Source organism: Phoxinus phoxinus, assembly GCF_949152265.1.
Source record: "Phoxinus phoxinus genome assembly, chromosome: 19".
Lineage (NCBI taxonomy): Eukaryota > Metazoa > Chordata > Actinopteri > Cypriniformes > Leuciscidae > Phoxinus > Phoxinus phoxinus.
Genome location: NC_136894.1, coordinates 29,151,512 through 29,178,366, shown reverse-complemented (window position 1 = coordinate 29,178,366; position 26,855 = coordinate 29,151,512). Strand labels below are relative to the sequence as shown.

Genomic DNA, 26,855 nt, shown 5'->3' with positions numbered 1-26,855 from the left:
ATTTAAAAATAAATAAATACATAATTAGGATTATTATGTATAATCTGGTTATTATCATATTATCTGGTAATCTGGAAATTATTCCGGTTAAACCCTTGTGTTTTCATTTTCTATTATTGCATACATTTTTTACACTTCATGCAAAGATATTAATGCTATTATTATATTGTATATTAGAATATTAGAATTTTTAAAAAATAAATAATTCATTATGAATACAATTAATTATTTTTAATGAATTACTTCATTGTGCACTGTTCCGGTTTAACCCTTGTGTTTTAATTTTCTATTATTGCATTCATTTTTTACAGTTTAAGCAAATATATGAATGTTATTATTATTTTGTATATTGGAATTATTATTATAAAATATATATTTTTATTAGGTTTAAATGCCAAAGAAACAGCTGCTATTATATTGCTGTATTCATTCGTTAGTTTATGTATCGTAATTATAATTTGTACAATTTATTATTTTGGTTTAAATATATTTGTATATCTGTTTTTATATGCAGAATTTTTTCACTTTCATTGCAGTGCATTTCAGATAAACTTAAGTTTTAAGGAAAAATGTGAGTCAGAAAACGTGCGACACTAACACTATGTGTGTGTTTCAGGCTTTGGGTTTATTTGGAGTATGAGAGCTAACAGTGATATTTCCTTCAGCTAACACAACTAATTATCATCGGTTAGATCTTTGTGTGTGTGTGTGTGTGTGTGTGTGGTCACGTGATCTTCCTGAATGAATATTTCAGCTTGACGATCACCTCAGTGTAACTGGGCTAGAGGAGCACAGAGTTTATCATGTCATATTCATGAGGACGAGCGCCAGCTTGCGTTTTTTCCGTCTGTGTTGTTTGAATGGCAGAGATGTTTTTACAGCGGCGTGTGTGTGTGTGTGTGTGTTTTGCTTTCGTCCTGCCCGTGCCGGTCTGGGATGGTATTGTGGGACGGTGGTTTACCTCAGAGGAAACACACGGCGTGGCTTCAGCCAATCCAAACACAGCGCTGAGTAAATAACGGTGATGATAGCGGATCCTCCCGCGCTGCCGAGCCTCTATCTGCTGGTGATAGTGCAGATGTGCGCTTCACACACACCATTGTTCTCTCAGTACATCTGCTTTCTCAGGAAGCGGCTCTCCGCCACAGAATCAAACTATTTAAAGATAATTACCAGAGTTTGACACTTTATTGCAAGTTTACTTCTTGCAAATCTGACTTCTTTTCTTGTGATTTTGATTTGTTTTCTTGTTATTCTGACTTTTTTTTGTTTATTTGATTAATTTTCTCGTGATTCTGACTTTTTTCTTGTGATTCTGACTTTTTTCTTGTGATTTTGACTTTTTTTTTGTGATTCTGACTTTTTTCTTGTGATTCTGATTTTGACTTATTTTCTTGTGATTTGTGGCCCTGGATCACAAACCCAGTCATAAGTCGCACGGGTATATCTGTGGCAATAGCCAACAATACATTGTATGGGTCAAAATTATCGATTTTTCTTTTATGCCAAAAATCATGAGGATATTAAGTAAAGATCATGTTCCATGAAGATATTTGGTAAATTTACCGCAAATATATAAAACATGTATTTTTGTGAGTGAATGCAGCACAATCGTGAACATTAATGCACAACTTTAAAGGAGATTTTCTCAATGTTTTAATTTTTTTGCACCCTCAGATTCCAGATTTACAATAGTTGTATCTCGACCAAATATTGTCATATCCTAACAAACCATACATCAATGGAAAGATTATGTATTCAGCTTTCAGATTATGTATACATCTCAATTTCAGAATATTGACCGATGTGACTGGTTTTGTGGTCCAGGGTCACATTTAGACTATTTTCTTGTGATTCTGACTTTTCTTGTGGTTTTAATTTATTTTCTTGTGATTCTGTGGAATGAAATAAGTTAGTAGAGGGCTAGTAATTATTTATTTTATTGAAATTAATACTTTCATTCAGCAAGGATGCATTAAACTGATCAAAAGTGACAGCAAAGACATTAATAATGTTACAAAATAATTATATTTCAAATATTTGCTGTTCTTATGAACTTTTCTGTTCATCAAAAAAACCTAAAATAAATGTTTCAGCAAAAATATGAAGCAGCACGACTGTTTTTAACATTGATAATAATCATAAATGTTTCTTGAGCAGCAAATCATCATATTACACTGATTTCTGAAGGATCATGTGACACTGAAGACTGGAGTAATGATGCTGAAAATTCAGCTTTGATCACAGGAATAAATTACATTTAAAATATATTTTCTTTTAGAGAAATTTTAAATAGTAAAAATATTTTACATTATTACTCTTTTACTGTATCTTTGATCAAATATTCCTCAAAAACATAACAAAAATCTTACTACCCTCAAACTTTTGAATCCCTTAACCTAGTGGAAATTAATTTAAATACAAAGTATGCTTGAATGTGCATACACTCTAGTCATCCATCTAGCCCCGCCTCTTTATGGGCGGAGCCACACAGCCACGCCCCTCTCTCTCTTTCAAACACACTCACATGCGCTCAGAGTTAACTTCCCACAGTCAGAATGAAGGAGAGCATGGATCCTGTGGTTCACACACAGTAGTTCCCGGCCGTGTCTGGACTGGATCTGGAAGCTGTGGCTCTCGAGAGTGTGTGTGTGTGTGTGATGTCGTGGGGTTGTGGATTAAAGTATCTGTTTTCTCTGCCTCCGGTTCTCCAGCAGGCGGGCGTCTGCTCTCTGCGAGCTCCAGATGACTTCTCCCGGCTGGAGATGGTCCAGCGGCTGGCCAAAGACGGCTATCGCTTCCTTCAGAACCAGAACTACCGGCTCCCGGACCGCTCCGCACAGGTAGACCAGCGCTCGCTCTCTCCTGCGTCTGTCGGCATAGCAACAGCGGGTCAGGGGTCAGATTGGGAGCTCACCATACCCACTTGTTGAAGTGTTTTTAAAACAATGCACTCTTGTAAATAAAGACTCAAACAAGCTGTCACAGGAGATTTTAAGTTGCATGAAGAAAACCATATAGATTGACTAATAATATTTATATTTAAGTCTGGATTTTGGTACCATTATAACTAAATAATAATTAGACTATAGTATACATGTCTAGTATTAAGAATATTTGACTATAGATGCAGTTATATTATTGTTATTATTATTATTAACGCCATTGTATTCATACAAATGTATTTAGAAAATTAAATAATTGCAATGTATTGCAATAATTTGAATATGAATATAGTTCAGTTGTATTATTATTATTATTTACACCATTGTATTAATGCAAATTTACATTGCAATATAAAATAATTGCAATATATTTATTATTATAATTATCATTAATAGTAATAATAAAAATATGGTACAGTTATATCATTGTTGTTTTTATTTAAACAAATGTATTCATATAAATTTGTTTTGCTAAATAAATAATTGCAATTTATTTGCAATAATACAAATAATATGGGTTACATCATTGTATGAATGCAAATTTACATGGCATAATATGTATTATTATTACTATTAATAATAATGGTGTAGTTTTATTGTTATTATTATTATTTACACCATTGTATTCATACAAATTTGTTTTGCAAAATAAATAATTGCAATATATTTGGAAGAATATGAATATGGTACAGTTATATTATTATTATTATTATTTACATTGTTTTAATGCAAATTTATTTTCCAAAGAATAAATAATTTCAATATTATGTTAGTTATGCGGCTGCCTAACTAACTGTTAAGCTTAATATGCTACACGTCTCACGACTAAAATCAGTGTATCTGTGAACGTTCAGTGGCACTGGTTTAAAAAAAATCTCAATTAAATTGATTATTAGTCTCAACGAAGCTCTGAAAAGCCTGTTTTGAAAAGCCAACAGCAAACGTTTCATATCTCCAGCAGTGATGCTTGTTTGTGCGAGTGTGTTGTGAGTGTTTGGTGAATCGCAGTGTAACGTGAGGCTCGCTGATGGCGTGGCAGGACTTGTCTGTGAGGACGGACCTCAGTCTGCGAGTCTCTGAAGTGATTAAACGTTGACTAATGCCTCTCATAAAGTGTGCTCACTTCTGATGCTCAGCCCTCGGCTCATCTGCTGCTGTTTCTACACGTGCATCAGGGCTTTTAGATGAACAAAAGATACAACTCGGGTTTGTCTGTCTGCAACAAACTCCTTGAGCTATAAGAAAACCCTCCATTTTTACATGTGATCATTTAAAACGTAACATTATAATTATAAATAATGAATCACCACTAAGACGGGGTTTGTTGCAACTGGCATCTTGAAAGTATTTCTGACTAAATCCTTTGGTAACGCCCACTTTTCACGATCCAATCAACTCCTGATGGATAAAATCAAGCCCCGCCCCCTTTCCCCCTAAAGATGCATCACATCAAGGAAATAAAATGGATTGTAAATGCCATTTCGTTGTGAAAGTACAGACCAGAAGTTGTATTTATAAGCGTTTTCATAATCGGCATTAGGTGTTGTTGATGAATTAACCCCTTCAGGGTTTAAAACTACAGCCTGTCAGTTGTTTAACCCCTTGTAGGCCACACACCAGCCCATGTGAATCAGTGCTGTCTCTGTCTGATGCGGTGCAGGACATCTGAGCCGTTCAGGGGTGCGTTTCCCGTACAACTATATCGCTCGCTGCTTAACTACCATAGTACGGTGCAGCGTCGGAGAAATCAACTAGCTCGTCACGACTGTTTCCCGAAACCGTATGTCGCAAAGTATCGCTCAACCACGTTGGTTTATGACGTCTCGCACGTGGTGGACTAATAACTTATTTTAATGAATCTGTTTGAGATCGAATTAACGCTAGATTTTGTCATATAAGTTACAGACATGGCATCTGAAGACCATGTCTATTTTTTCTCAGTTATTTTGCTTTATTACCAGACTCAATATTTGGCTCGTTCTTACATAGTACAGCACGTTCGCACATGCGCAGTCTTCAAAAACGGTGCTTTAAATCTCTTGACAAACTAAAAGACGTAAATTACATTTGTATGTATTCTGAATAAATAACACGGGTTGTACTGAATGTCAGCTTGCTTATTTTGCTCTAATATCTTGAATTTTAGGGGTATCTAACTGCATTATAGTATTAGCACTATAGCAGCGAGTATTACAATTAATATTTCTAAATTAATAAATTGGCTGTTGAGTCCTTCGTTTTATATTTAAGTGGCACTTCTCACCTTCCATTACACACATTGTCGGCTGCAAAAATGGCCAAAAAATTTTTATTGACATAATCCAGCTCATGTTTACATTGGACAGAAGTGTTGCATTGTTTCTTTTCCCTGTTCATGAGCTTATGGTTTTATCACAGACTCCAGAGAGGCCTTACTGTACTGTACGTACACCAGGGTGTAGTCTGGACACACACACACACACACACACACACACACACACACACACACACACACACACACACACACACACACACACACACACACACATACATCTATTTCCTAAAGAGATCTTTATGCAGCTTTTGTAATCAAATCATTTCCAGAGTTATATAATGGGATTTCCTTTCCCAAATCCCGTATAGAGACCAAGGGTCGTGCTGCGACCTAAGGTGGAGTGTGTGTGTGTGTGTGTGTGTGTTTGTGTGTGTGTGTTTGGGGTGTTTAGGTCCTGTTTCATTGTTTAGAGTAAAGATCGTGCTCTTTGGTTTTTCCAGGAACATGGGAGTTTTCTGTGCAACTTTTTGGCATAATTAAGGACACAAAGCAACGCACACTATCGTGCACTCTCACACACTCTCTGTGCAGAAACACAGGAAAGGAACACAGAGTGCTTCCTCTCGCCTTTCCTTTCCTCTGTGTGTGTGTGTGTGTGTGCGTCAGCGAGGTCTCTGGACTGGTCCTCCACCCAGCGTGAGAACCAACGTCAGGACAGGTGGAGACGCCGCTTAAACACACACTTCTGCTTGATAACTGTCATTACTGACGCCTGTAGTTTAACACACCTGCGCGTGTCTTCGCTCATCAGCTCATGTGGGGGAGATACACATGAAGTCTCTTCTGCTCACCAAGGCTGCATTTATTTGATAAAAAATACAGTAAAAACAGTAAAATTGTGAAATATTATTACGATTCAAACTGACCATTTTCTATGTGAATATATTGTAAAGTGTAATTTATTCCTGTGATCAAAGCTGAATTTTCAGCATCATTACTCCAGTCTTCAGTGTCACATGATCCTTCAGAAATCAGTATAATATGAGGATTTAATGCTCAAGAAACATTTATGACTATTATCACTGTTGATTTTCATATTTTTAGGAAAACCATGATACATTTTTTTCAGGATTTCAGAAAGTTCAAAAGAACAGCGATTACTAGAAATTGAATCGTTTGTAACATTATAAATGTCTTTACTGTCACTTGTGATCAATTTAATGCATCTTTGCTGAATAACATAATGCATTTTTCTTAAACAAAATATATATAAAAAAAATAAAAACTTTAGCACGGTAGTGTAGTTGCTATAGTATTCTCGTTTGTCTAAATAAATTAAAAAATTAAAAATGTAAAATAAAAAAAATTATTTATAATGTACAGTATGAAAAAAAAGATATTAAAATATTGTATTTCTAAAATATAAAATGAATGTGATTTTCTAAAGATTACATTTAACACTGTTATTATATTACATTATATAATAACGTACGTTACATCATCAGTTGATGTTCAAAAAGGAAAATGTTTGATAAAGAAAGTTTTCAGGAACTGAAGAAGAAGTAGTAGAGCACTTTATAAAACACGCACACTGAATGCATAAACGTAAGCGCGAGATAAACAATAAAGCAGAGCGAGGGTTGGACGGTTTGAGGAGATCCCGGAGAACGAGGGACGGGGTTTCCCAACAGGAACTGGAGGATGGGAAGGTCTGGATGCATCTGTCAGCTGGAATCTGATGTGGTTATGATATAATCTGGTTTAGTTGATGGTTCTGGGTGAGCACTGAACCCTCATTATATCTCGAGTACTTTACTCTGATTGGTCAGTCTCATCATTCTGTGGTCAAATATGATGCATAGTGACGCCAAGCGGACGTCTTATGGCCATATCCATCATCACATGCTCTGAAAGCATACTTTATTTATTGTTTTATGAGTATGTGTCTGTGAGAAACGTCCACAATGTACCGCAGCACATTCACCGTCTTCATTCTTCTGTTGCGTAACGCTCTCACTGCCAGCTTGATTATAAAAATATATATTTTCCATGACACTGAAATGCTGTGTGTGTTCAGTGTGTGTTTCTTCTCGTTCTTCAGTGCATTAACTCCCCCGAGAGACGCGGGTTGATTTTGGAAAGGCTCGAGAGAAATACGGACGCAGCAAATAAACTATTTGTTATCGTTTGCATCGCTAACATTTTTCCCAGCAGCATCTGTCCTGGTGTCTGTTAATGTGGGTGTTTTTCCGTGGAGTTGCGTAACTGCAGGAAAATCCTATTAACGGAGCTCTTTATAAACACATTTGCAGGGAGAAGTCGATCTGATATCCGCGCTTGTTTTGGAGCGTTTAGGGAATGTTTGGGAAACATTCCATGTTTGTTCCGGAATGAATTATTTGTGGACAGACTGGGGAGTATTTTTGGAATGTTCAGACGTTTTCTTTTGGAATGTTCGTAACAGTGAAACTGACGTTGATTAAGAGGTCAGAGGTCATGTTTTGGACCCCACGTGTCTGTCTGTCTGTCTGAGTGCGTTTCCCTTTCCCGGGGTCTGGTGATTGACAGGCGGCTCCTGCGGCGTCCCAGCATCCTTCACTCTACGGGAGAGCGTGTGAAATGACCAATCACCAGTCAGAGTCTCTGAGGCCCGTTCTCTCTCCACTGAAGGTCGTTCAGGGATGGAAGCGTTGTGTGTGTGTGTGTGTGTGTGTGAGTTTCAATTGCTAATGGATTTTGTATATTTTAGTGAACATGTTCCGGAACATTTTGTCCTGGGTTTCGATGCCTGTGGGCAGTTTCAACACGGCTACGTCGATGGCATTGCACCGTTGTCACGTTCAGGGGTCAGTGTGTGTCTGAGCACAGATGTTTCTTACATTTCCATGGATTATGAGCCGTTAAATGGCTTGCACACACAGCTTTCTTTCTCGTGTTGATGTTGAAGAAGGGAAGTTGGGTTGAGAAAAGAATCGAAAGACTTGTTCTCTTTTTAAAATAGCTAACATTCAATTCAATTCACATTTATTTGTATAGCCCGTTTCACAATACTTATCGTTTCAAAGCAGAAAACGCATGTGTCTACATTACATATTCTCATTTCGGTAGCACTTTATTTTACAGTCCTGTTCCACATCTACATACTATGTACTTATTATAGTAATTGCAATAACTGTGTAATAACCCCTAAACCTACTCCTAAACCTAACCATGTAGTTACCTTATATTAGCCAGCACTTTCTTAGGTAAATACACTGTAAGTACACGTACTGTAAAATAAAATTCAACAGCACAACATTTTGTTCATCTTTGCGCACACACACACACACACACACACATGCAGGCAGTTTGTTCAGATGACCTACTGTACTTTGAAGTCCTGCATTAAAGCATGCCATCACCTGTGTGACTCCGCCCCCTGCCCGCAGACAGACAGGAAGGGGCGGAGCTTATGATCTCACTCACGGCGGACGCACGCTTGCCACACACACACCGCCACACTTCTGTCTGATAAAAGCCCTGATTAAAGCTGTTCCTCAAACACCAGATGTTCATGCCGATGGCACTAGATTTAAAGACACCTGGACTGATATCATATTTCAAATTACCTGCAGTCATTGTGATTTATTAACACAAAAAACTGATATAGCTATAAATGTATTCAATATTTATATTTGTGTGTTTGCCCTTTTTTTTCTCAGAGCTGAATAATTTCGGTAACAATCTGTAAAAAATTATCACTACCTTTTCTATGATTGGGGTCAAAAGTTGTTGTTTTTGTTGAAAGAAATTAATACGTTTATTCAACAATGATGCATTAAATTGATCATAAGTGGCAGTAAAGACATTTTTCTCATTACGAGAAACTTTTTGAACTTTATATTTCATGGTTTCCACAAAAATATGAAGCAGCACGACAGATAATAATCATAAATATTTCTTGAGCAGCAAATCATCATATTATACTGATTTCTGAAGGATCATGTGACACTGAAGACTGGAGTAATGATGCTGAAAATGCAGCTTTGATCACAGGAATAAATTACATTTTAATATATATTCACATAGAAAACAGTTATTTTAAATTGTTATAATATTTCACAATCAAATAAAAGCAGCATTGGTAAGCAGAAGAGACTATAAAAGCAATAAAAGAATCTCACAGATCCAATACTTTTGAACAATAGTAAGGAAATGTTGTTTATGTGTTGGGATCATATGGAAATTATTAAATATCATCCTTGTGTGAAGTAAAACCTGTTTGGAAAATATGGTGATTATTTTAAAATAGATTTTTTTTCCTCCGTGTTTTATTTTTTGCAGTAAACTTAGTTTTTTTACTTAGAATAATGTGCATTGATGAATCAGATATTCACTTCTTGATTTTATGGCAAAATTACTGTGATCATATGTGATTATTCAATATGCCATCCAGCCTTCAGAGTAGAACATGTTTTTTAAATAGTATTTAGTATTTCAAGTATTTACACCTGCAGGCCACAAGACTATAATAAGGATTTCAAACACGAAACCATCCGATGCGACGGAATGCATCTGAATGTGTGTATTATGATTCACACCTGTGAATCCGGCAGGTGTGTGTGTGTGTGTGTGTGTGTGTGTGAGACATTTCATATTTTATTAATCCTTTTCCTGTCTTTCATCTTTCTCAAACGCTGCTGTCCAGACATGTCTAAAAGTTCTCTCTCACTCACACACACACACACACACACACACACGTTCAAATGACTCTGTTATTTAGAGTGGACTAAAACACCAACAGGCTGTATCGATTAAGCTTTTCTGTGTGTTTGATTTTGGGGTTTTTCCAAGTGGCACACAACCATAATTCTCATAATACTAATAATATTTTTGCATTATTTACAGCGTGCATTTCAAATATTAGCTAATCCTTCCAATTGTTTTGTGATTCTGCTGTATGAATGTGACTGTAATGACTCTTGTTTCTCTCTAATGACAAGTTACTTAATTGAAACAGAGAGAGAGAGAGAGAGAGAGAGAGAGAGAGAGAGAAATATGCAAGCAGAAACTTGCCGGATTTGATGACAGAAATACACGTTGTGATATATTTGCACGCAAACCTGATTGGTTTTGATCCCACCCATTGTTTTTGGATAGTTTTTACAGTTTGCGTAGTTTGTGACTGAATGATTTGTGAATGAATGTCATTCCAAACTTGTTTAAATTTCTTTCTTTCATGAAATGAGAATGAAGAATATCTGAACTGCTCTTTTCAATATAATTTGCCACCAATGTCCAGAAATGACAAGAACGTATTGTAAAAACAAAGTTAAAAGTAATTCATATGACTTCTGCGCTATATTCCAAGTCTTTTGAAGTTAAAAATGTCACATTTTAAAAGTTCAAAGTAATTTATAAATAATATAAGTTTAGGTCAATCAGGTCTAAATATTCACCCTAGTTTTTCATGAGAGAAGTAGAAATGATTAATTGATTGATTGAATGTCAAATGATACAGTCTTAATGATAACTGTATGTTTATATGTGACCCTGGATCACAAAACCAGTCTCGAGTCGCACGGGTATATCTGTGGCAATAGCCAACAATACATTGTATGGGTCAAAATTATCCATTTTTCTTTTATGCCAAAAATCATGAGGATATTAAGTAAAGATCATGTTCCATGAAGATATTTTATAAATTTTCGCACCGTAAATATATAAAACATGTATTTTTGTGAGTGAATGCAGCACAATCGTGAACATAAATGCACAAATTTAAAGGAGATTTTCTCAATGTTTACATTTTTTTGCATTTTTTTGAACTCTTCCTGAACTATTATGCCTGAGTAAGATTTTGATGTGTACTTGTGGTCTCTTCATGTTAGCTGTGATCAGTAAGTGATCGTGTGTGTGTGTGTGTTGATCTCTCAGGCGCAGGGGGAAAGTGTGGTGCGTGTGTGTCTGAAGGAGAGGGGTCAAGACGTGCTGGTTCTCCAGCGAGTCCCATCAGATCCTGCGTCTCCACAGTCGGCCGGAGTCAAAGACGACGACGGTGATAAGAGGTGAGGCCACGCCCCCTCCTCTGGCCCCTCCCCTTCTGTTTACATATCTTCAGCACTTTCATCCTCCAATCAGTGTCTTCCTCTCTCTCTTCCTAACACATTCCTGATGTTTGCTTCCTCATTGCGCTGTCAGCAGGGCTTGAGGAGGGACCGCAGCCCTAAACCTGCGTGTGCATGTGAACACACTCGTCTGCTTTAGACTGCGAGTGTGCTGCACAGAGTTTGTTTGCAGGTTGCTGTGAGCTTGTCCAGCATCACACGGGGGAGTGGATCCTCTCTCCGGCCCTGAACCGGACTCCTGCGTTGGGCATGACGCCGCACACATGTCCCTGCTGGAATGGACGGCAAGACTTTTGTAAACCTCAGACCCGTCACTCTGGTGGAAGCAGAAGAGGATGATGATGATGAATATTGGAAATGCAGCAACAGTCTGGAGGATGAAGATGAAATACCCACGTTTAATATTCCTCATTTTCGTTTCATTGACGACGATGATGATGATGATGATGATGATGGTTATGTGATAAACAGACAGCGGTGGAGCGGCTCTTGTTCTACGTGTTCCTCCTCTGATGACGAGTACCCATGCGAGTCTTCCTCTTCTGCTCTGTCCGACAGGTACGTGGTTGTGTCCGGGACGCCCCACAAGATCCTGGAGCACCTGCTGAGTGACCTGCGCCTGGACGAGCACCAGGGGGCGGCGGAGAGCAAAGAGGCGGGTGAGTGACTGCAAACACGTCACTGGATGAGTCTCGGGTTTGCATTTCTGAAATTTTACCGGTGTAATCTGAAGCATTTTACCGGTGTAATCTGAAGCATTTTACCGGTGTAATCTGAAGCATTTTACTGGTGTAATCTGAAGCATTTTACTGGTGTAATCTGAAGCATTTTACCGGTGTAATCTGAAGCATTTTACTGGTGTAATCTGAAGCATTTTACTAGTGTAATCGGAAGCATTTTACTAGTGTAATCTGAAGCATTTTACCGGTGTAATCTGAAGCATTTTACCGGTGTAATCTGAAGCATTTTACCGGTGTAATCTGAAGCATTTTACCGGTGTAATCTGAAGCATTTTACCGGTGTAATCTGAAGCATTTTACCGGTGTAATCTGAAGCATTTTACCGGTGTAATCTGAAGCATTTTACCGGTGTAATCTGAAGCATTTTACCGGTGTAATCTGAAGCATTTTACCGGTGTAATCTGAAGCATTTTACCGGTGTAATCTGAAGCATTTTACCGGTGTAATCTGAAGCATTTTACCGGTGTAATCTGAAGCATTTTACCTGTGTAATCTGAAGCATTTTACTAGTGTAATCTGAAGCATTTTACCGGTGTAATCTGAAGCATTTTACCGGTGTAATCTGAAGCATTTTACCGGTGTAATCTGAAGCATTTTACCGGTGTAATCTGAAGCATTTTACCGCTGTAATCTGAAGCATTTTACCTGTGTGATCTGAAGCATTTTACCTGTGTGATCTGAAGCATTTTACCGGTGTAATCTGAAGCATTTTACCTGTGTGATCTGAAGCATTTTACCGGTGTAATCGGAAGCATTTTACCGGTGTAATCTGAAGCATTTTACCTGTGTGATCTGAAGCATTTTACCTGTGTGATCTGAAGCATTTTACCGGTGTAATCTGAAGCATTTTACCTGTTCGATCTGAAGCATTTTACCTGTGTGATCTGAAGCATTTTACCGGTGTAATCTGAAGCATTTTACCTGTGTGATCTGAAGCATTTTACCGGTGTAATCTGAAGCATTTTACCTGTGTAATCTGAAGCATTTTACCGGTGTAATCTGAAGCATTTTACCGGTGTAATCTGAAGCATTTTACCGGTGTAATCTGAAGCATTTTACCGGTGTAATCTGAAGCATTTTACCGGTGTAATCTGAAGCATTTTGAGTATTCAGTGGGAAATAATGTTGTTTTGTTCATCAATAGTTCAATGCATCGGCGATCGCTGTATATGTATATATATATATATATTATAGTTTATATATATATATACTGGTTTTATTTTGCTTTTCTTATATATAGGCTATATATATATATATAATTTGTAATATTTTATATGTATTTAATATAATATGACTGAACATTTTACTCCTTGTAAAATTATGGCATTCTCTTACCAACCTAAAGTTGGCTAAATAACATTCGGTTTAATGTTGTAACAGTAGCAGGACAAGTGAGAAATATTACTCATGCATAATTTGCTGTGATGTGTGTGATCGGGTCAGATTCGATCTCATGAAGCATTCCAGCTGTCAGGGATTTCACACCGCGGCGTGTCGGAACGACTCTGTCCTCGAATGTTTCAGGAATGCTTGAGTCTTAATGCCGACAGGGTTTTCTCAGCCTGTTCTCTCGTAAATGCGTCTCTATAGCAGTGTGTTTATCGTGCAATTTATACGCGAAAATTAGTTTTTACGTGCATATGATACGCAGTTCTCGTGTGCATTTGATACGCACTTCATTGCATGTAATACACTCGCACCCCACACCACTAAACCTACCCAAACATATAATACACACGCACCACACACCACTAAACCTACCCAAACATATAATACACACGCACCACACACCACTAAACCTACCCAAACATATAATACACACGCACCACACACCACTACTAAACCTACCCTAACCAACCCATGTGTATCCTATGCACGTAAACCGTGTATAAAAAACAAATTTTTGCGTATAAATTACACGATAAACACACTGTGTGCTATAGAGACGCATTTAGTGTGATCTTCTTTTGCTTTCTGTTGTGTAGAGTGTGTGTGCCTCCAGGTGTGTTTGCTCTGTGAAGTTACGCCGCTGCATGCGAAGCCAAGTTTCTGAGGACGTTTTTGAAGTTCTGCATGCAAAGCCGATTGATTTGCGCCGAGTGTTGGTTACAGTTACTCTTTTTATTCTTGCAAAAGCATAATTATTCATGAGCGCATTTGCAACAGTGTAATGTTTGAAGGCGGAGGGCTGACTGTGTGTGTGTGTGTGTGTGTGTGTGTGTGTGTGTGTGTGTGTGTGTAGTTTCTGATGGTCAATGCAAATTCCCAAACTCTAGTGTTCGACTGGAAAAGACCTTCCCGGAGACATCCGGAGTGATATATAACATATTTTTACAGGAAAGAAGTTTAAACCTCTTCACTGAGAGTTTTTAATGTTTGCATTTAATCAAAGACACCAAATAAGGAGAAAGATGCTGTAAGGTGAGGAAGTAAACGGAGAACAGCAACAAGATAATGAGTTTTTCTGTGTGTATGCATGTTTGTGCATGCATATATTTAATATGTGTGTGTGAGTGTAATTCAATGACCCTTGTGTGGTGCATAACACACCCATAGGCGATAAATTAGCCTCAGAGTGCAGTGCATCCTGGGTAATTACCGGTGTGTTGGCAGCTGTGTTTAGCATTAACATGTGCGTCACGCTACTAAGCAGAGAGAAAGGCTTTTTACCGTTTGTTGAATGCCAACAGTCTCACTCTCTCCTCCCGGATCGTTGCAGACGTGTGTGTTTTGGTGGTAGTTTCTCATTAGACACTCCCATAGTCGCGCGGTCGCCTTCAGATACCGATGTTAGATTGACTTGACTCGCTGTGCTTCGCCTAGAGCGGTGTAAAATGTCAAACGGTGTATCATAGAGAAGAATAACCCCAGACTCTGAGTCAGTGTTTGTGTTCAGTCCTGCCTCAGTGTTCAGTGATAATTGTTCAGAGACTTCATGAGAAACCGTGTTCCTGCTGTTCCGGCGGGAAACCAGGCGGTCAGTCGTGTTTTTAGGAGAAAGAGGTGTGAATTTACTCATTATGACTATGAATGAGGCTAAAATCCAGTTTCTTGGTTGTTGCAAACTCATATTTGATGTAAAGGAGAGCTTTTACGGGTCAGTCCGACTGCAACAATTAAACCTTAAACCTTCTCCATATGCGGGTATTAAAGGGGGGGGTATAATGCCCTTTTCACAAGATGTAAAATAAGTCTCTGATGTCCCCAGAGTGTGTGTGTGAAGTTTTAGCTTTTGTGTCTGTCCCTTTAAATGCAAATGAGCTGCTGCTCCCGGCAGAGGGGGCGGAGCTTCAACAGCTTGCACTCACACACACACACTGAACATTTAAAAAACTTTTAGCCTTTTATGTTGAAATGTTAATTTTTTATTTTATCGGTATCGAGCCGATAAGAACATTTTGCCGATATATTAAAGCCGATAAATAATGGATTATTTCTTTCAAATGCGCACTGTACTGTTCATCATGATGGTTTTGAATTGCCTGAAATATGATTGGAATCACTTCGACAAGGAAAATACATTTCAGTGCAACATGTTAATATAGGTTACATCAAATTATAATAATTATAATTGTGTGCTTGGGACGTGGCTTTTAGTGGTGAGACTTGTGTTTTTGTAATCAGGCTCTCAAAAATTATATAAAAACTTGGATTCAGATTTATCTGCCAATATATCGGTTATTGGCTTTCAATAATAAATAATTATCGGTTATCGTATCGGCCAAAATTTTAAGTTAAGTGCATCCCTATCAGTCATAATTCATATCTTCACTTGAGTATTTTACACAATATTTTCTTAAAATAGTTTTTTATACTTTTTTATTTATGCAAAATTAAATAGTAAAAAAAACTATTATTTAGGACTGAGAAAATATTTACACAATATTTACTCCAAAATTTAAAAAAATATTGTAAATTATATTGTAATATTTATGTAATATTGTAAAAAAAAATGTTGGTACTGTCAATACAATTTCTACCAGTTTTTTAAAAACAATAAAAGAATTATAAGTATATTTTGTATAATATTTTGAAAAAAAATGTGCAAGTGGGTTGAATTTATTTTAATATCTATCAGTATTTTATACAATATCTACTCAAAATAAAACAGTATTTATAAAGAAAAGTTATTTACATTTTTATATTTATATAATATTTACATTTTTTAGAATTAGTAAAAATGTTAATAAAATTTTATTTTTTAAAATTTAAAAATACTTTGTTTATTTTTTTGTATTCATCACACACACACACACACACACACACACACACACACACACACACACACACACACACACACACACACACACACACACACACACACACACACACACACACACACACACACACACACACACACACACACAAAAGTGATAATTGACAGAATGTAGATGATTTTTGATGATCCTAACAGAAAATGTTTCATTTGCGAAATGAATATTCATTCCACAAATATTTTTTTTGTTTTGTTAGGATCATCATCATAAATCATCTAAATTCTATCAGTTATCACTTTTCACTAGATTTACATATTACAAAGACATTAGTTTTAGTATGAACTGAATTCCATATACGCAATTGGCTAATAACTGTGCTAGAAGAGTTGAGTTGGACATGTGATCAATGTGACCTCTCTGAAAGTCACGGTATAACCCACACATCTCGCTTCTCCTGACTCCTGTTTGGTTCTGTCTCTCAGCAGTCGCTGGAAACGGAGCGATGCATTGTGGGCCGGCGTTCTGTTAGCACAGGCAGTCGATGATAAAAATGGAAATGAATATTTATCAGCAGACGCAGAGAAGACAAACAGAAAGGATGAAGGGAGATGAAGAAGGGGTTTGTGGGTTTTAGAGAAATTGCAGTGCAGAACGTCTTTGTGCTTTGAATATTTTAAAATAGTTTTCATCACTGCCAGTAACATTTCTACCAGTATCACAAAATATTTACTTAAATTCTTTTTTTTTTTTTTTACATTTACATTTTTTCATTTTCTACAATATATAGATTTTATTTCTTATTTAAGGCTGTCTATATCTATGTATATATTAAATGGTAAAAAAAACCAACAACTATTATTTAGGACTGTGAGAAAATATTTACACAATCTTAACTCAAAATTAAAAAAGTTTTTGTTATTTATATTGTTATATTTATGTAATATTGTAATTTTGGTACTGTCAATACAATTTCTACCACACTCTAAAAAATGCTGGGTTGTTTCAACCCAATTTTGGGTCAAATATGGACAAACCCAGCTGTTGGGTTACATTTTTAAATTACATTTTTAACCCAACGTTTGGATTTGTCCATATTTGACCAAAAAATTGGGTTGAAACAACCCAGCATTTTTTAGAGTGCAGTGTTTTAAAAACAATAAAATAATTAAGTATATTTTGTATAATATTTTTTACATTTTCTTTGCAAGTAGGTTGAATTTATTTTAATCTCTATCTGTATTTTACACAATATCTACTCAAAAAATGTTTTTATATATATATATATATATATATATATATATATATATATATATATATATATATATATATATATGAAAAAAAAAATGTTTTTGTGAAGTGACATGACACATTTCCTCAGCAAGAAACCCTAAAGTTCAGTACGTACACTAAAAAATGCTGGGTTGTTTCAACCCAATTTTGGGTCAAATATGGACAAACCCAAACATGTGGTTAAAAATGTAATTTACTAATTTAACCCAATGGCTGAGTTTGTCCATAGTTGACCCAAATTTGGGTTGAAACAACCCAGCATTTTTTAGAGTGAGCGTCAGGGGTTTGTTTAAATCACTAACCCGAAGTATGAGCAGCAGTAGTAGTGACGCTTGCCTCATCAAACAGCACTAATTAGCCCCACGCTCATGAATCTCATTAAAGTTCTCATTAAACATGCCTTCCAGGAGAGAGAGAGAGAGAGAGAGAGAGAGAGATGTAGATCCGCTGAAGGTCTGATTAATTGTGCTAATATCTGCGGTCCATCATACTGTGTGTTTGTCTTTCAGAAATGCTCCTGGACGACTTCTTGTTGACGTATCTGGTCTTCATGTCCACCAGTGAGCTCTGCCAAGCCCTGCTGGGACAATATCCTTCACCATCACTGCGCAAACAGTGCTCTTCAAATGCCAGATTGTGTGTGTGTAGGGTTGCCACCCGTCCCTTAAAATACGGAATAATCCCGTGTTTACAAGTAAGATGATGCGTCCCGTATCAAATCAATAAGGGATGCGATTTGTCCCGTATTTTACATTAGGCCCACATATAGTTGAATAAAAACATAAGGTGTTCTGCCCCCGCTTCTGTGTGTGTATGGCGTGGCCTAGCCGGTTACATCAGCTCGGCAGAAAGTTAACAGTTTCCCCAAGACAAAGAATGAAGCTTGTTTATCCTTTCCAAACTTTACTCAGGAAGCACTGTAAAACTACAAAGAATAATACATTTCAGTATTCCATTCAAATACAGAAGTTGTTTCTGAATAATATTGAAATTTAATCTGTTAAACAATATAAAAATAAATGCGCTAGCTTAATGCTAACTTTTAAGGGAATTTACATTACGAGGCTAACGTTTAGCATATGCGATCAAAATACACATTTAGAACGAACTCAACTTCATTAACAAAGGATCTCATTACTATCATTCCTAGTGCTAGATGATGAGATAACTATATGACTTCGTACTTACAGGCAAACGTGTTTTCTGGCCAAATTAAATCAAGAGAGAAAAATATGAGACCGCTTAAATTCACCGTGACATTGAACTGACGCGAGACTACTAATAAAATGTAAACACATGCTAGGTTAGGAATCACCACAAGAGGTCGCTCTTTTACCCAGAACATAACACTCCCCGCTTGTTATAATGTATTATAACACTATTCCCTTTTTACAAGTAGAACAACTTCTGAGACTGGTCTAGAATACACCCGCTGAGTACCCTGTCTGCCCACCCTCACGTTCACTTTGCGAACTTTAGAGTCTTTGCTGGGAATGGCGTTCACCACCACTCCAACAGGCCATTCATTCCGCTTGACCTGAGCATCTTTGAGCAGCACAACATCTCCTTCGCTCAGGTTTGGCTTGTCCATGTGCCACTTTCTCCTTGGTTGAAGTAACACCAGGTATTCTTGACGCCAGCGTTTCCAGAATGAGTCGGCCAACGCCTGTACTTGCTTCCACTGTTTGCTGTATAGGTCTTTAAGGTCATACTCTCCCGCTGGTGGCAGTACTGGGTCGACTTTCTGTGTTAGAAGCATGGCAGGTGTGAACACTGTGGGCATGTCTGGATCGGATGACACAGGAACAAGGGGTCTAGCATTCATAATGGCCATGACTTCAGCCATGAGTGTGACCAAAACTTCATGAGACAGGTGGGCAGTGTTTGTCTGTAACAACAGTGCGTCCAGTATTCTACGGGCAATACCGATCATACGCTCCCACACTCCACCCATATGGGAGGAGTGGGGAGGATTAAAGGTCCAGGTGCAGCTTTGATTGTGAAGGTAAGCATTTAGTTCCTGATCATCAGATTTGATCTGAAGTTCCTTGCATGCCCCAATGAAGTTCGTTCCCTGGTCAGAACGAAACAGGCGGACAGGACCACGGACAGCTGTGAATCTCCTTAATGAATTAACAAAGCTTGAGGAGGACAGAGACTCGAGCACTTCGATATGCACAGCTCTTGTTACCATGCAAGTAAAGATGACTGCCCAGCGTTTGTTCTCTGCAATGCCGCCGCGAGTTCGTCTTGAGCTTACGGTCCATGGGCCGAACACATCGACACCTACATTAGTGAACGGAGGACCTGGGTCGAGTCGTTCAGAAGGTAGGCTTGACATTTGTTGTTCTTCCAATCTTCCTCTCAGCTTATTACAGGTCACACATCTATGTATGATGCTTGACACCAGTCTCTTGCCTCCAATCAGCCACAATCCAGCAGAGCGAACAGCACCCTCTGTCAGATGTCTTCCCTGATGAGCGACCTTTGCATGGTAATGCCTCACCAATAAGGTAGCTACGTGGTGTTTTCTGGGGACAATGATTGGATGTTTCTCTTCCCAGGGTATTTCAGCCAAGGGAATGCGTCCTCCAACTCTCAGCAGGCCATCCTTATCCACAATTGGATTCAGTTTCCTCAGAGGGCTCGACTTTGGAACGACTTCACCTCTGGAAAGGCATTTCATCTCTTCAGCAAATGTATCGTGTTGAGCGTTTCTGATAACTATTAGTCTTGCTTGTGTCAGCTCATCCATATTGCTGATTGAGCCCTTTGCACAAGACCTGACCTTGTGTATGAGCTTGGTAACGGCTCGAATAAGTGACTTCCAGCTGGAGAAGCGTTCAAATCGTTTTGATCCCAGCTCTCCTTTGACGGTCTTGGTTATGAAAGTTTGGATCTGTGAGCGTACATCTGCGTCTGCTTCAGGGTCAATGAGCTCAAACTTCTCTGGCGGTGAGGTGTCTTTGGCTAAGAAGGCTGGACCTTTGAACCAGTTGGTGTCTTTCAACATGGCTGCTGGCACTGAGCGAGTCCCATGGTCTGCAGGGTTGTGTTCTGTGCTGACAAAGTGCCATTGTTCCGGGCTTGAAGACTTTCTGATGCGTGTGACTCTGTTGGCGACATATACATAGAATCTTCTACTTGTGTTGTTGATGTATCCCAATACAATCCGACTGTCTGTGTAAAATGTGACTTTGTGGATGTCTACATCGAGCTCTTCTTTAATTAAGTCTGCCAATTCAACAGCCAAGACAGCAGCACAAAGCTCAAGCCGTGGAACAGTGTGCGGGGGATGAGGAGCCAGCTTTGCCTTGCCCATGAGGAAACCAATGTGAGTGTGTCCATTTTTATCTGTTGCTTTGAGATAAGCCACTGCTGATATGGCCATAGTGGAGGCGTCGGAGAAGATGCAGAGTTCTCTGTGTTTTGTGGAGCACAAGGAAACTGGCACATATGGTCGGTCAATTTGAAGCTGCTCAAGCTCGCAGAGTGAGTCCGTCCACATTCTCCACTGTTCCTCTTTCGGCGCTGGCAGAGGAGCGTCCCATTCAGCTGAATCGGCAGACAGCTCCCTGACTAAGACCTTTCCTTTGATTGTGACAGGTGCTACAAGCCCCAGGGGGTCGTAAAGTCCATTGACTGTAGACAGGATTCCCCTTCTAGTAAATGGCTTCTTCTCTCTAGATACACGGAACGTGAACGTGTCTGACTGCAAGTTCCAGGTGAGTCCCAAACTCCGCTGCAGTGGCAAGGGGTCAACAGTTAGCTCTAGATCCACCAAGTCTTTGGCCCGCTCCTCAGGGGGAAAGGCATCCATCACAGTACGACTGTTAGAGGCTATTTTGTGTAGCTTGATGCTTGACTCTGCTAATATCTCTTTTGTGTTTTTCAGTACAGCGATGGCCTTTTCGTCGGTGGGGAATGAGGAAAGTCCATCATCAACATAGAAATTTCTCATGACGAACTGTGTAGCTTCACTGTCCTGTTCCTTTGCTCCATGCAAGGCTGCTCTTCTCAGGCCGTAGATGGCTACTGCAGGGGAAGGAGAGTTGCCAAAAACGTGCACTTTCATGCGATACTCAGTGATGTGTTTGTTTGGGTCGTTGTCTTTGAACCACAAAAATCTTAGAAAATCACGATGGTCTTCCTGGACAATGAAGCAGTAGAACATCTGCTGGATATCTGCAGTTACCGCTACAGGCTCTCTGCGGAAACGCATGAGGACCCCCAGTAGGGTGTTGTTCATGTCAGGCCCACTGAGAAGAACATCATTAAGGGAGGTGCCTTCGTGTTTCGCACTGGAATCAAACACTACACGTATTTGGTCTTTTTTCTGTGGGTGATAAACACCGAATATTGGTAGGTACCAGCATTCTTGTTGTGGCCTCAGTGCTGGGGCAAGCTCCGCTTGATCAGCATCAAACATTGCTTGCATGAAGTTAAAGAAGTGTTCTTTCATGCCATGTTTCTTCTCCAGCATGCGACGGAGGGAGGCGAGGCGATTGACAGCATGTTGTCTGTTGTTGGGCAGACATGGCCTGTTTGGCTTAAATGGCAGCGGTGCTACCCAGCAGTTTGCTTCGTCTATGTAGACTTCCTTATCCATGAGGTCAAGGAACAACTCATCTTCGATGGACAGGCCAAGCTGATCGTCGCGCTGTGTTCTTTGAAACACGTCTCTGCCCAGGCTATCTGCTTCATTGGCTGCTTGAGACACACATGGAAAGGTGTGGGCTGGTACAGTGCTGTCAATCTTCTCTCGGACCATTAAGTTACTGACGCATGGGTTAAGGATGGAGTGGCGTCCGCTTATCAGCACACTGGTTCTGAAGACGCTGGCAGTAGTGGTTTTATGTGCTCTTCCCAGACACACATCTCCGATTATCACCCATCCAAGGTCGAGTCGCTGAGCAAATGGTGCATTGTGTGGCCCATTACATTGTTCACGCACTTTGTGCAGCCGTATTATATCTCGCCCAAGTAGGAGGAGGATGGACGCGTTGGGATCCAGGGCTGGGATTTTGTCTGCCAAGTGTTTGAGGTGAGGATGATGTCTAGCTACCTCTGGTGAAGGTATTTCGGACCTGTCGTCTGGCAGCATGTCACACTCAATCAGAGTAGGCAAGGGAATGTGGATGTTACCGTCTACTGACTCCACTATGAAGTTGTTGGCGCGTCGCCCTGCTGTATCCACCACTCCTGAGCATGTCTTCAGAGTGTACCTCGACCCTGTGCCTTGAATTCCAAAATGTTCAAAGAATTCTGTTCTTCCAAGGGACTTGTTGCTCTGCTCGTCAAGAACAATGTAGGTCTTCATGGCTTTGTCTCTTTGGCCAGCAGGATACACTAAGGCGAGACAGATTTTGGAACAGGATTTTGACGTGTTCACACTCCCACAGATTTCTGTGCATTTGGACGTCACAGACGGAATGGCCTCCAGCGGCTGCCGCTCCCCGCTGTGATCTATGGTACTCACATGTACATCAGTTTTCCATGGGGCGGGCCCTGGATGTAGCGCTGACAGGTGTTTGTCACTATTGCACTCCTGGCACAGCAGAGGCCTGTTACAGTCCTTAGCGACATGAGTGGATGAAGCACAGCACTTGAAACAGATGCGTTTTTCTTTCAGATACGCTTTCCTTTCCTCAAAAGTTTTGTTTCTGAAGCCACGACATTTTCTCAATGGATGAGGCTTGTTATGTAGTGGGCACTGTTTGTCGGGATCCTCTTGTTTCCTGACTACTGTTGTATTATCGCTGTCGCTGCCACTTGTTGAGATTTCAGTCCTCCTCACAGCAACTGATGTTCTCAAGTGATGACTGGCTGGCTGATAAACACTCTTTTCTGTCCTTGTTGCACACCATGCTCCTGTAATGCTGGCAAAGCTAGGGTCGTTGCGTGTTCTTGCCTGTTCACAAACAAAGTTGACGAAGATTCCAAAGGGAGGATATGGCACCCTGTGTTGGTCTTTGTAGTGTGATCCTACAGTAATCCACCTCTCTTGTAGGTTGAAAGGGAGTTTCTGGACTATTGGGCTTACTCCACGGGAGGTGTTGAGATATGAGAGACCAGGTAAGTATCCATCTGCTCTGGCTGCTTCAAGTTCCATGAGAATGTCTCCCAGTTCTCTTAACTTGTGGTTTTCTTTGCCTGAGATCTTAGGAAATTCCTCAACTTTTCTCAGAAGAGCATTTTCAATCACCTCAGGTGAGCCATAAACATCCTCCAGTCTTTGCCATAACATCCTGAGGCCTGTGGGTGCATTGTGAATGTGTACCGCTCTGATCCTTTTAGCTTGCTCAGATGACGAGGGCCCGAGCCATTTGCACAGCAAATCAAGTTCCTCTCTAGCGGAGAGTTTCAGGTCATCAGTAGAGCTGATAAAAGACGCCTTCCAGGCCCAGTAGTTCTCCGGCTTGTCATCGAACTTCAGTAGGCCTGAGCTCACCAGCTCTCGTCGCATCAGGTACTTCCCTAGGTCTGTTGCAGCCACTGCACTTGGTGGGCTTGTGTTGTATATGGGGGGTTGTGACTGTGTGTAGTAAGATTGGGGAGGCTTGAAATCGTCAATGGTTTGTTTCACATTGTGGGAGAGCTCACCATAGCTGTATGATTTTCTCTGTGCAGTGCTGGATATCTGATTTGGGGTCCAGATTGGCTCTCCTTTGTACGAGTGGTGTTGAGTTTGTTCAAGAAACTTGTGTTCACTGATTTCACTTGGAGACGTGTTGACCTGTTTGTCACATCTGTTCGCTTCACTGCTGTCCATGAAAAGCTGGCACACTGGTGAGGTTGTTTGTGGTCTTGCATCTGGTTGTGAAACTGTAACTAAATTTACTGTATTGGCTGCTTTTGCACTCTGATAAAACTGGTGATCTGGATGTATAATAGGAATCTCCATTGCAGCATTTCCACAATGAATTTCGACTGGAGTTAGAGGCATTGAGTTTTTTTTAATTTGCTGAAGTGGATTTAACAGTTCATATTCCTCCTCAGCAGCTGCTTCAAGGCTTTCAGCTTCGGCGTTAGCAGCAGCCGCCGCTCTTGCTAATTTCAGTTCATGCAAACTGGCGTTTAGAATGGCTTGTTGTTTTATTAGCTCTGCCTCTTTTCTAGCAAATGCAAGCTCAGCACGTGCAGCTTCTGCTTTAGCCCGTGCTTTCAATGCCATAGAATTAGCCACAGATTGTCTGCTGGTTCTTGAGCAGTTAGATATTTGTGATCTGGTTTCTAATCCATCCAAATCCTCTTCTTCTATTCTGTGTGCCATGATGGTTGTTTTAGGTGATTTTCTACTTACAGATCGACAAGTGCTGACCGTTAGAAGAGTTGCCTTTTTACTGTTCTGCCCCCGCTTCTGTGTGTGTATGGCGTGGCCTAGCCGGTTACATCAGCTCGGCAGAAAGTTAACAGTTTCCCCAAGACAAAGAATGAAGCTTGTTTATCCTTTCCAAACTTTACTCAGGAAGCACTGTAAAACTACAAAGAATAATACATTTCAGTATTCCATTCAAATACAGAAGTTGTTTCTGAATAATATTGAAATTTAATCTGTTAAACAATATAAAAATAAATGCGCTAGCTTAATGCTAACTTTTAAGGGAATTTACATTACGAGGCTAACGTTTAGCATATGCGATCAAAATACACATTTAGAACGAACTCAACTTCATTAACAAAGGATCTCATTACTATCATTCCTAGTGCTAGATGATGAGATAACTATATGACTTCGTACTTACAGGCAAACGTGTTTTCTGGCCAAATTAAATCAAGAGAGAAAAATATGAGACCGCTTAAATTCACCGTGACATTGAACTGACGCGAGACTACTAATAAAATGTAAACACATGCTAGGTTAGGAATCACCACAAGAGGTCGCTCTTTTACCCAGAACATAACATAAGGATTTTGCAGTATGGATGATACTAATAGCAAATATAAAGAAATCAATTTCGTAGTAGAGAAGCTCATTGCGTGATTGCATTTTAGCGTCTTTGTTTCTATAGCGACTGAGTCTCGTGAACATGCGCTGTAAACCTGCACGTTTTTTAACCCCTCGTGCGCTGTTCGGGTCTTTGACCCCAAATGACGTTTGCCGAAATAAAAATAAAAATGATCTTTGTCTAAATGGCGTGAGACTTTGCACGGTTGACAACACTTTCTAGATCTACAAAAAATTTTAATCAATTTGAATAATGTCTGTTTTTTACGTTAGTGTGGGGGGAAAAAGTCACACTTGTGTTGTTTCAACAAAATGTCATTTTGAAACAACATAATAGTTTTTTTTTTAGGATTTATAGTTTTAGGAGGATTTATTTTATATTTTTTAATTTAGGCTATATAAATAAATAAATAAATATTTTTTTATACAAAAACAGTAAAAAAAAAGAAGTAAAATTCACTTTATAAAAGACCCACATTTCTAACGTTCATGGATATAGATAATTTGACATGGTTTAGTGTAAGATTTTTGCCCATCTGGGGCAATTGGGGCGGGGGTGAATGGGTGTCCCTTATTTTGGGGCAACCCTATGTGTGTGTGTTATATAGTTAATCAGTATGGCCTTGCTATAGTCGCACATACACTTGTGTGCAGCTTCAGTCGATGGCGTTTGCATTGCACAGAGTCAGTTATGGGTCTTTAACCGGATCTCACCTACTGTACGAAGCGCTCCCGGGGGAAGGAGGAAGGGAAGGAGGCCCTCTTCAGGAAGAGGAAGGTCCTGCACCTGGTCTCCCAGTGGAGCACGCTCTACAAGGACTTCCTGCGGGAGGAGGACAACGTCAAACTCTTCATGAAGGTGATCGTGTGTGTTGCTTTCAATATTGGTCATCTGATGTGTTTTCAAAAGCAGATACGAAAGCAGCGTGTCCGATGACGAATGTAATTTTACAAAAGATAAAAGGTGAAAAATTAAGTTATATTACAAAGTATTTACTCAAAAAAAAAAATTATATTAAATTTTTACATTTACATAATATTTTAAAATATTTATACTAGTAATTTACACAGTATTTACTCAATTTAAAAATATATTTATTTTAATATTTTAAAATATTTTTGTTCAAGAATGCCAGTGAAATTGCTTCCCGTTTTTAAACAATATTTACTAAAAAACACATTTAATATTTTTACATGTGTACAATATTTCTTATATTTATAATATTATTATTAAAATTTTTCTGCACAATGTTTTACACAATATTTACTCAAAATTATTGTATTTATACATTAATATTTTTCAAAACTGTCAGTAGAATTTCTACTTGTAAAAATATTTCATAAACTGTCAATA

The 26,855-nt window shown here is 39.0% G+C and overlaps 1 protein-coding gene across 2 annotated transcripts in view; it reads left to right on the top strand.

Annotated features, from left to right (window-relative positions):
* The window catches only part of rapgef5a (Rap guanine nucleotide exchange factor (GEF) 5a), a 63,501-nt gene that overhangs the window by 25,853 nt on the left and 10,793 nt on the right, over window positions 1-26,855 (top strand). For both annotated transcript variants that reach the window (XM_079591085.1, XM_079591086.1), the window contains exons 9-13: window positions 2,715-2,843; window positions 11,116-11,246; window positions 11,865-11,965; window positions 18,063-18,141; window positions 26,216-26,360. In XM_079591085.1, the coding sequence (XP_079447211.1) occupies window positions 2,715-2,843; window positions 11,116-11,246; window positions 11,865-11,965; window positions 18,063-18,141; window positions 26,216-26,360 (585 nt within the window). The remainder of the gene's footprint in view (window positions 1-2,714; window positions 2,844-11,115; window positions 11,247-11,864; window positions 11,966-18,062; window positions 18,142-26,215; window positions 26,361-26,855) is intronic.